General features: G+C 34.5%; 1 protein-coding gene and 1 long non-coding RNA gene across 6 annotated transcripts in view; one reads left to right on the forward strand and one right to left on the reverse strand.

Moving 5' to 3' along the window:
• The window catches only part of LOC103018088 (uncharacterized), a 547,177-nt gene that overhangs the window by 105,135 nt on the left and 429,932 nt on the right, over positions 1–12,110 (reverse strand). The window lies entirely within an intron of this gene.
• Positions 3,634–12,110, forward strand: part of POSTN (periostin) — a 34,276-nt gene continuing 25,799 nt past the window's right edge. For all 4 annotated transcript variants that reach the window (XM_007193660.3, XM_007193662.3, XM_007193661.3 and 1 more), the window contains exons 1-4: positions 3,634–3,808; positions 5,112–5,210; positions 8,843–8,907; positions 10,613–10,770. In XM_007193660.3, coding sequence (XP_007193722.1) covers positions 3,690–3,808; positions 5,112–5,210; positions 8,843–8,907; positions 10,613–10,770 — 441 coding nt within the window. In that variant the 5' untranslated portion in view covers positions 3,634–3,689. The remainder of the gene's footprint in view (positions 3,809–5,111; positions 5,211–8,842; positions 8,908–10,612; positions 10,771–12,110) is intronic.

The raw sequence follows: 12,110 nt of genomic DNA on the forward strand, positions 1-12,110 counted from the left end.
GAAATGCCAAGATCCCACAGACCACACATTTAAAAAACAGGGGATTTTAAATTATCTGGGGGAAATAACCACCCTGGATCATTCAAAACCAAGGAAATTCTGTTTTAAAAATCCAATAGTTTGGTATGTAATCATTCCGCAATGTATTCGTGTATCCAATCATCACGTTGTATACCTTAAAGATATACATTTTCGATTTGTCAAGTATGCCTCAATAAAGCTGGGGAAAAAAGTATGGTTCCTAGAAAAAAAAAAATCCACTCTTGGCTTGAGTATCCAGGTTTGTTGAATCCATAGGCCATGTCTAATCCCAGAGATTGTTAGGTAAGTTTAATGTTGGTTACATGCTGGTGATAGTAAGCATGATACTTTAATCACATCACAGTCTCCAGAGTCTCCAGAGGCTACGAGGCTGCTACAAAGATCCACTGGATAATTTGCAAACTGCCAGTAAATTAGCATCCTGATAGCTAGAAACAAATGTCACTGTCTTTTGAACACATTATTTTTCCTTGGTTGTGTAATAAACCATTTCTTTTTCATTAATGACTTACAGTTCTGGGTCAGACTTTGCAACCCTGAAAGTCAGACTTAATTGCCAAGGTTTCAAACTTCCTCCAAACTGTTAAGAAAATTACACAGCCAACCCAGGGTCAGGATCCTTTCATGAAGCAGAAGAATAAGGGTCCTGTGTGGAGTGAAAGAGAGAGATTAACCCTTGATGAGTGCTCAGAAAGGAGATAATTGTGTCCCTCTCAAGATGTTTAAACTTTTCTCTACAGTTTAGACAGTATTCCCATTCTCTGGAACTATTTCCTTCCCTCACCCTGCCCCAAGTTGTTGGCTATGGACCAGGGTTCCATATTAGCTTCCCTGAAGTCAGGATCCTGGCTAAAGTAGTTGCTTGGACTTTCCCCCACTATGTAATATCTTATAATATCACCCTTCTGGGCTGGGCTCAGCATTTTAAGTTGCAGTGCCTTTTTTTTTTTTTTTTTTTTTTTTAATATATTTACTCTAAAATTTTCCTTCTCTTGGAATGTTCTCCAACCTCTGAATTTACATGAAATTTATATGTACAATCTGGCCTTCATTTTCAAGATCCTCTTTGATGGCATTACTCACCCTGAATATAAATATTTGTTGAGGGCTAGCATTTGTTGACTTCCAAATATGATGCTCGAGATGGATACATTTAAGCCTCAATTATTTGAAACTCTGAAAAGAAAGATTTAAGAATACTCTTTTTATAGTATGAGCATATACAATGCTTTTTACAAAAAGTAAACCTCTACCTCCTGTCAGGAAGGAGAAGTCATCTTTTGAAATATGAATGCATTTCCATTTTCACGACTTTCCTCATGCAATTATTTGTCCATTTGTACCAAAGAAGGAGTCAGGGTGAATGGAAGCCATTGATTCCAGTGGATAAAACTGTGGTCACAGGAACACAGGTCACAGGTCAAAATTGTTCTTTAAAATAATCGATATATTTTCAATTTATAGGCGCTGTTAAGAAAGTAGGTAACATGACATGATATTAATTCTGCCTTCACCCCTATCTTCAAAGTTAAGTCCATCTGTTACCATTCTGGACCATATTTAAATAACTTTTTCACTCTTGATACATATTTTCCAAGTCTATATCTCTCTCTATACCTCATTCCTTCCTCTCCAATCAAACCCCATTGGATCTGAGCAGATTTCAGCTTCATTACAGAAACGCTTACTAACAGTTACAGCTGTCTAAAATGAAACGGGTTGCATTAATCTTAGAGAGCATCTCAGTAAAGAGTGGGTGACTATTTACAGTGATGATGTTGCAGGGATTTCTGTATTTTGAGTTTGATTTGTTTCCTGTAATTCCAAAATTCTATTGTTTTATCTTAGAAGATAAGCAATCTACTTTATAATGTCTCAACAGCCTAGAATTGAAGACTTTTATATAACTGTTATCAATAATGTTCTAATAGCTAATATACTGATATCAGATAGAACTTATTTTCAAAAAACCTCTCCATTCTACTCAATAAGCAATTACTGACCACCTACTATTTGCGCAACATAAGAGTAATAGAAACCTATTGTATAAAGCAAAACAGTGATATACGAGCAAAGTTAGAGTTAATTCCATTCAGAGAAATGTAAGTGATAGATTAATTCTCTTCTTCCTGCAAGGGACCAGGGATAAGAATACAATTTACCCCTTACCATCTTTTCTCCAGCTCTCCTTTTGAATTGCTCTTTCATTTTCTATACCTTAATGTCAAGATTTTCAAATTGAAAAGAAGCCTCTAAACATATTTTGGAATTTATTATTTCATTGTATGCTTTCTTACTAAACTAGCAGCAAATTGCAGAATTATTTTAGTGCCCCAAGACAAAATCTTATAGCAAGCTTAATATAACTCTCCTGATACTTGGAATCCTCTCTGGCCTAATCCAGCCTTCCCTAAAAGACCTTCCAATTGGGCAACATGGAGTTTCAGTCTAAAATTTCTCTATATTGCCAGTGGGGAAACAACTCTGATGGGCCACTACAGTGGGAGCACTTTGCAACAAGACATATTTGAATTACACTTTCACTTTAGGATAGTGTGTAACTTATTTATCCAGGGAAACTCATTGTAGTTATTTAGCTAATTGTTGACGTATCATGTGTGGAGTGGTGAGAGTGGATATCCCCTTGGCTAGGAATTGCACTGTGTAACATTAAGAGACTTTGGTTACTCTTGATAAAACAGAAGAAGAAGGATTCTGGCAATGCCCCTGTTTCTTAATACGTATTGCATTATTCTATTGCAGTTAGATTGGTAATACTTGTTTCCAACAGGGGATGCTTTTGTCCGGTGGTTACCAAGAGATGCGCTGTCAAGAAATGGTCAACATCATGCCCTGTATGTAATGAAAAAACAAAATGACACATGTTTTTCTTTCCTGCTTTGCTTCAAAATTAGGGAAACTTACCAGAACCAGATTTATGTTAACTCTATCTATTCCTTGATATCTGAAAAGAGAAGTGAAATGGGAGGGATCCCCCCAGTTTACACATTGCAAGAAAAATGTGATCCCTCCTACATGTTTCATCAGCAACTTAAAATTCTTGTCCCATACTCTGTGAGAGTTTATGGCCATTCAACATTTGTTTTTAATCAACAGCCATTACTGCCTTGTGATTATCCAACTTACATCTACCTTTGTTATCTGGTGAAAAATAATCTTTCAGTTCTGACGTGAACTGAATATGACAAGATGTGATTAGATCAAGTCATACTGTCACTGAGCACAGGGACATGCACTCTGAAAGGGACGTATTACAGAATGATCCTTAAAATCTAAACAAAATCATTTCCCATAAAAACCCTCTAAATTACAAAAGAATAAAACGGAAATATGAACATGAAATGAGTCAGGTAGTAAAAATAAAGAGAAAGATAAATAATACAAAACTAAAATAAATATCCTTTTGATAATGAGAAGAAAAAGAGGCTCAGTGTGCTCAGGAAACATAGCTGAAAAAGCAGATTCTAGCTGGCGACTTGAAGTTGCTGATGCCTTCTGGAGAGAGTTCAGATTCCCAGGTTGATACAGAGCTCCCTCCCAGAACTCTGCCATGTATATAAACTCTGAGCTCTCCAAAGCCCACTGCCAGTTCTCTTCGTGGACTAACTGCAACGGAGAGACTAGAGATGATTCCTCTCTTACCCATATTTTCTCTGTTCTTGCTCGTTGTGGTTAACCCTGCAAATGCCAATGGTCATTATGACAAGATCTTGGCTCACAGCCGTATCAGGGGCCGGGATCAGGGGTAAGTCAGTGGTTTGATTTTATAAACCTTCTTTTCCCTTAGCTTGTTGTATGTACAATTCTACATATAGTTCCTTATTTATACCTCAGGTTTTGTGTTTTTTTTTTTCTACTTATTACAATGTAACAAGCAAAAAGGAAAAAATGAGTATTCTGTGGTTGATGTATGTGTCTTAAACTTTAAGGATTACTGTCCAAAAAACTTGTGTATAATTGCTTTTTATGAAACATTGTAAGATTTTAATGTAATTAACAACATTTAACAGGGCATTTCTTTATGATTCAGTTTATTTGTGTTTTTATTTGATTCCAAATTTCTGGAATGAGGTTTTCAAGATGAAAGAATCTATTGTTGGAGACTCTCATTATGTAGACAGCTTTGAAATATCTCACATTATGTTAGGGAAAATTTCATTTATTATGAAAATTAAACAATAGGTAATGTAACCAGTTTCCTGAATTTTTTGAAGCATTTAAGAATGCTTTTAAATTTTGCATTCTGTACAATTTGCAAAAACTTTATTTCTTAGAATAAACTCAACTACAACTTAGCATTTTTAAAGTTATCAGACATAATTTAGTAACTTAACCAACCATTTATTATTAATTTTTGAAATGGATCTTGGCACGACATCCAATGTCTCAGAGAGATGTTCATAATGCTCCAAAGTTCCCTTGCCTTACAGAGCAAATAAGACTTCCTTCTTTTTAAGGGAGAAAAACACTTAAAATTCTGGCAGAGGATGTCTTAATCTAATTACTTCCAGGCAAAGCAATAAATTTTCCTTTGTGCAGCCATATTATTTAAGTTAATCTTAGCATTCATTTACTCCTGTGATTGCTTACCTAGAAAATTACAGAGTACAGTGTCCTTGGACTTAGTAAAACTTGTCTATTTTGCTGTCTGATCTGTCATTGTTCCAGAGCCCTAAGCCACCCCAAACCCTAAATGAGCACATGTTTGGTTTAAAAGGGTCAGTGAATTACCTACTATTAAAAGTAATAAGACACATTGTTTAATTCTATTAGGTTAACTTTTGAAACAATGGCATTTTACTCTCAGAGATGTATAATTTCCCCTCTCTCTCTGTTTCTCATAGACTTTAGTTTTTCCAATGATTCAGTAGGATTGGATCAGAAGGAGATTTGTGCTGACTAGAATCACATCTTTTTTTAGAATTGTATGTTTGATAATCGAATCCACATATTAACTTTTTTCTTTTTTCTTTTTTTACTACCTGACATGTAGATATGAAAAACTAGTTGTCATTAGGACATTAACTTTCTTTCCTTCCATCTTCCAGCCCAAATGTCTGCGCCCTTCAACAGATTTTGGGCACCAAAAAGAAATACTTCAGCACTTGTAGGAACTGGTATCAAGGTGCCATCTGTGGAAAGAAAACGTAAGTGTCATTTTTTCCTTAATGTGCCAGTTCCAAAGACAACACCACAGTGCCCATGCCTTTCCTTGGACATACACACGATCTTCTCGAAAATACTCTCCAAAATTGTGAGCTTAAAAAAAATGGATCACATATGAATAAAGAAATTTTCCCTGAATTTCCTCCTCTACTAGTGGAACTCATGTTATTCCTGAATCTATGGCAATGGCCATGTGATCTGGTATAGAATCACTGACAGTTTGACTATTTCATTTCTACTCCTGGTTTGGCCTCTTTTATCTTAGGCAAGTCAGTTAACCTCTTTGCCTCAGTTTCCTCATTTTATTTAAAAAAATGCCAGAAGAACAAATTGATCTGAAATACCAGGGTTTTCACGTAAAAATTAATGTTTGCCTACAGTCATTTAGAAATTATATAAAGTACACCAGTTTACCCCTGAGTTTTCATCAAAGCTTAAAGTTGGAAAGGACTTAAGTTTCATATCTTCATTTAATCCAGTCATTCCATCCCAAACTGCCAGATCCCCAGGGGTCCCCAAAGGTGATAATGGAAACCCACCACTATATTACTATTTCAATAGCCAAAAAGATGATTACTTTTCAACTTAGTTATATATTTCACTGATTCACCTAGAGTTGGAAAACATTTTTATTACTTGATAGCTTATTGGTTTAATCAATTAATAAATATTGGTAGAAGAAATATTATCCTAGACATATAAAGGTTGATAAGTACTCATGTGGTGCAGATTCTTCATTTTAAGATGAAGGAGCTGAATTATAGATAAAAAAAATTAAAGATGTCATCCTCAGTCAATGAAACAGTAGAAATGGCTCCTGCCTGCCTCATTACTTTGGACCGCAACCTCAGTGACGCACGACTTGAGAACCAGAATATCTGAAGCACATCATCATTAAATTTCAGTTACTCTAAATAGGTGGAAGGATTGGGGGATTGTTAAAAAACATATTCTTAACTTAATAATATTGGTTATAAATACTAACTGTGGAATCACATAACATTTTGGAGTCTTGTTTCTTTGCCTGTGAAATGCAGATTTAATACTTGGAGAGTTTCTGAAGGTAAAATGAATGAACTAATGTGAAATTACTAAGTAACTCTAACTCATAACATTAATTGTACTTAAATTTAAACTATTTTAAGCAAATTGGGTATATGCTGGTGTGAAAAGGAGGCGTGTGCAGATCCCTATTTAAAATGCATAGGGTTCTCTTTATTTTACTAAGAATCATGTATTCAAGGCATATAACCTTATCTGGACTGTGCCTCCCCATGGTAACCAAGACTAGGACCCCACAGGACATTGCTGCCCGTTCCCACATGTTGGCTTAACAGAGTTTTAACCGATGTTACTTTTTGACCTGGACGTTTTTCTTATTAGTTTGCATAAATCTGCTAGACTTGTGGATCATTCACACAACTACAGTGTAAGTCAGTAGTTACAAGGATCCTGGCCATGAGTTAGGTCAGGCCCCAGTTGGGAACTCCAAAGCTCTGGATATTTCTCGCTTTCTTCTTTGTGTTCTTGGTTACCATGAGGCCTATTTGGAAGGCACACTAACTACATAAGAAAGGACCTGCTCCTTGAAATATTTAGGGAAAATCTTTATTACACACTTCCTGGAAGTTAAGGAAGTCCGATACAATCTTACTTTAACCATCTAAATATGTTAGCGATGCCAATGCTTGTACAAAGCTTATGCCAAGATTCTTTCTTGCTTTCCATTAAAAAAGAAAAAAAAATTCCTGCTTTGAAGTCTGGCTTTTCACCAGAAATATAACAGTGTCTCCTTTGTTTAATTATATTAGCTTATTTCCCTTAACTTCATTTTCACAAACACATTAACATCTGTGCTCTGGAATAAATGTAAATGCTAGTTGCTAGTTTCAAACAACCAAAGGAATCAGTAACATTGACAGGAAGAATGCCTGATTTGCCATCTGTTGCAGCTGCTAAAATTTCCAAAGTCATCTCTAGGACTTTATGTATCAGTTGACAGAAATGTTTATCTTCTGTTTGAATAGCTGCTTTGGGGATTTGGGGGAAGTAACTGGGTCTAATGAAAAACAGGAAGTTTCCTAGGTTTAAGATATTCCCGTCATGGACATATATACACTACCAAATGTAAAATAGATAGCTAGTGGGAAGCAGCCGCATAGCACAGGGAGATCAGCTCGGTGCTTTGTGACCACCTAGAGGGGTGGGATAGGGAGGGTGGGAGGGAGGGAGATGCAAGAGGGAAGAGATATGGGAACATATGTATATGTATAACTGATTCACTTTGTTATAAAGCAGAAACTAACACACCATTGTAAAGCAATTATACTCCAATAAAGATGTTTAAAAAAAAAAAAAAAAGATATTCCCCACAATATATATTGGCTCAATAATATAGTATTTTGTAGACCTCCTTCAAAAAAATGTCAGTGACATTGTCAGTTGGCATTTCCATGAGATTTTAGATACTATTCAGAAAATGAAGATAAATTTCTCACTTACAGAGATATGCACAGTCATGATTTTTTTTTACTCTTATTTGTCCTACTGACAATATGGGAACTTTGAGTTTTGTGTAGCATAAATTTCCTGGAAAAACTACTTTTTTGTTGTCGTTGCTTTCAAAGCATTAACTCAGACAACTGTATTGTTCAAGTATCATCTGAAATTGCAATTGCCTGTTTTGGAATTCTATACCGTATAGTGCATTAACATTAGCATGTGTTATAGAAATTTTTGCAACTTTAGCAATTTCTTCTTCTATTTACTATTTTACATAAAGTATTATTAGTCTCGAACTAAAAATTATGTATCTCATTCTTATTGTTTATGATATATGCTAAAGCTAAAGTATAAGCAATTCTTAATCAATCCCTTGGCATCCAAATGTTCACATTTATTTTTATGGGTATCCATGTAAATAAAATTACTTCAGGGACCATATTTGCATAAGGCTCTCTTACAGTCTGTATATGTTTCCAATACCAACTATTCTTGAAATTATGTTAAAATTAGAGAACAGTTTGAAAATTTAATTTCCCACTTATCTCTATATTCTTATCTTTTAACTATCCTTAAGCCAATATTCCATGCCAGAAATTTTATTCTCATCTATAGTTTCATATTTTACTACCTATAAGTGAGTTAATAAATTTTTCTGATGGTCTTAGTTCCTAATAACCTTATATTAATAAACATTTACAGCTATTTATAGTTTGCAAAATTATTTCCAAAGCATTGTTTTATCTGAGATTCACAACTACCCATGAATAAGTATTTTAGCTACTACATTCATGTTAAATAGTTGGGGAAACTGAGACTCAAATTTATTAAATGATTTGCTCAAGGTCACACATCAACTAAGTAATGGAACTGGGAACCATACTCTATTCTTCTGGCTCAAGATCCTGGAATTTTTCCACCATGCCATGAGGTTATAGAGAGAAATCAAGCTAATATAAATACCTTGATGTCATAAACAAACAAACAAAAAAACTGGATTTCTAAATTCTCAATAAATCAAGGCAATAAGTAATATGTTTTGCTAAGTTTATGTCAAAATGTATCCTTTGTAGTTCTCCCATTTTAATATTAATTTTCTTCCAATGTATAGGACTGTGTTATATGAATGCTGCCCTGGTTATATGAGGATGGAAGGAATGAAAGGCTGCCCAGCAGGTAAAGTTTCAATTACTGAATTAAATGAGGAATTTGTCTTGTTTGAGGAAAAAGAGTTGAAGTAGCTTATAGCGAAGCCAATTGTGTGTGTGTGTGTGTGTGTGTGTGTGTGTATTTAGCACCATGATAAATCCAAGATATATCCCCCATATCTTGGTGTTAATCATGACTTTATCATGTTGATAAAGTATTAATATATACATCATATACACTAGATGCTGGACAACAGAAGCTTATTCTAAATTTAAATTAGTTCAACTTTCCTTCAAGAACAAAAATCCCCACTACAAAATCCTTTTCTTTGAACTCGTCTAGGAACATGGGCTGACTACTTGGCAAGGAATCATCTTCTCTGATTCAACAGCTCTGATTTTATAATGTTTCTCAGATTGAAAGTTAGTTTCCTGTAACTTGCCAACTAGAGAAAAATTAGTTCATCTATTTCCTCTTTGAAATGACAGCCATTCAGATAGTTAACACAAATCATCACACCCTTCCTCCAGCTACCCTCTCTTCCCCAACAGAATCTTCTCTTCTCTGGGCTCATGGCCCCCAGTTTGAATGTGATATAGACTTCGGAGTCCTTACTGTAATTGACAGCAACCCATGAAAAGCCTCTAATCCAGTCATTTTTTTTCTTCTGATTGTGATCCAAGACTGGTGTCTACTATCTATGTGTGTCCAGGCAGCTGAGAAAATATTAAGACAAATACCTCAGTTTGGGGCGGGTGGGCTCCTGAATTTTGGTTAATGTTATTGGTAACCATGTCATATCATTAACTCATGCTGAATTTTTAATTAATTAAAATTGATTACAGATCTTTTTAAAATGAATGCTGTCAAATCAAGTCTTCACTGGGATTTGTTTTTTTTTTTAACTTAGGCGTGGGACTTAAATGGAACCCTGTGACATTTAACTGTTATGTTTGACTCATTTTTCCCATCCTGTAGGGGTGTTTTTAAATCCTGATTTTGTGATTTAATTTACTAATTGTGTACCTAGTCTTGATATATTCACAAAGGTAATAACCATTTCTCCTATGATATGATCCAAATCATATTAAATTTTAAGTAAGACAGAGTCATAAAAAATAAGTTGGCTGCACCCAAACTTCAGGCTGACATTCATATATTAATCTTTCTTCTGAAGTTCAGAAGATATATTCTAGAAGTATTAGATATTTTTATATATTTCCTTCCTGAAATTATGATGAAAAGAAGCAGGTCTACATATTTCTTTTAGGGACCCAAATCTATATAACTATACCCCTATACCTAACAGTATTATACTATTTAGGAGCTTTAAGCCAACATGAAAAAAAAAATTACCTTTGCCATTCTCAGTGAGAAGTGAGGAACTTTTGTTGTTTTCAGTGAAATAATCAAAGATACTTACTAATAATTAAAATTGAACCATATTGACATAGCAGATTTGACATGTAAATAGACTAAACATCAAAAAAGGATAATAATTGAAAATTCATTTTCCCTCAAGACCAAGGATATATGGAATGATATTTTTCAGTAGTACTTTATTATTTGACATTCAAAAGGCAAATGTCACATAAAATTGATGATTTATAGAACTGTATTGCTAAAATTATCATTTAATATATTGGGGGGCTTTGTGTAAAGGTTAAATTATTGTAAAATAACATTCTTGAAATTTTTTCCTAAGTACTTATTCATCTCTTGATTATTTCAGTTATGCCTATTGATCATGTTTATGGGACCCTGGGCATTGTGGGAGCCACCACCACGCAGCGTTATTCTGATCTCTCAAAACTGAGGGAAGAGATCGAAGGAAAGGGGTCGTTCACTTACTTCGCACCAAGTAACGAGGCTTGGGACAACCTGGATTCTGTAATTCATTATTTTTATTAATATAAATTTTTTTTACTGCTACTGGTATACTTTAATTGATTTACTAACTTGGAAATGAATAGAAATTGTATATCTTTCTGTCGTACATATATGAGGATACATAAAAGGATGAGTTAATTGAGGGTAAGGAGGAAATCATTTTAATACATCCATAAATGGAATAACACCCCAGTAGGCTCATGGACTAATAAAGCCAAACTCATAGTGGATTGAACAAGCACTTTATCATTATTCTATTTTACTCCTTTCCTCTTCCCCTTTTGGTTGTGAAGAAATATAGGTAATTTTAAATGACATATCTCATAGAAAGGCAAGTTAAGAAGCCTAGTGGAATTTGAAATTTTTAATAAGCTATATTATACATATACTTATTATTTTAATTATATGTAAATATATATGGCTGTTCAGAGACTGACAGATTTATAAACGTGTGTGGATATTTAAATTGAAGGGTTGTAAACAATACATTTAATTTTCAGGCTTTTTTTGTGCATAATCTAATTTACAACACACTAAATTATGACAATACACAAATCTGTAAAACTGGTATAGAAATATATTCCTACTTTCTACTTGATATGAAGATGAACTGATAATTACTACTAGAGTCATACAATATTTAGTAAAACTTAGGCAGATTCTTCTAGATTTTCTCTTGCTGCATTAACTGTGAGGTTAATTGCTTGCATTATAGAACTTTCTCTCTTCTGGTTGTCTTTGACCACATCTCTAACCACCTTTCTGGTCCTTTCTGCAGACGACTCTTCTTCCTTGCCTTAAGAATAGGTCTTATTAAGGTCTCTTCCAGGAACTATACTCTGCAGTTTAGATGTACTTCTGATGGCATCAGCTTTCACTTTATGCATAGAGCCATGGAATCTGTGTTTCTTGAATCCCAGGAGAATATTTCTAACATCTATCTTAATATTTCTCCTTGGATACACCATCTATATCTTTAAACAAAACGTTATCTAAAACAGATGCCACTTTCTTTCTCCCCATCAACAACTGCTTTTCTGCTGTCTTTTTTCCATAATTGGCAGTACCAGTCTCAGAGTTAAAACTTGAAAATTACAAGTCATCCTTACTTTGCCTCTCTCCAGTTCTTAGAAACTACTGTTAGTCACCCATATCCCATTTTTCATCCTCATAATAGTCTCTTTTCTGCTATGCATTACCACCGGATTAACCTTCCTAAAGCCCAGGCTAATCATTTTATTCCAAGCCCACAAAAGCCTCAATGGCTCTCCATTGCCAGTTTAATTTACTCTTTACTTGGGCATTAAAAGTCTTCTATGTTATGGTCCCATATACTTTTC

This window comes from Balaenoptera acutorostrata, chromosome 18, assembly GCF_949987535.1.
Source record: "Balaenoptera acutorostrata chromosome 18, mBalAcu1.1, whole genome shotgun sequence".
Taxonomy (NCBI): domain Eukaryota; kingdom Metazoa; phylum Chordata; class Mammalia; order Artiodactyla; family Balaenopteridae; genus Balaenoptera; species Balaenoptera acutorostrata.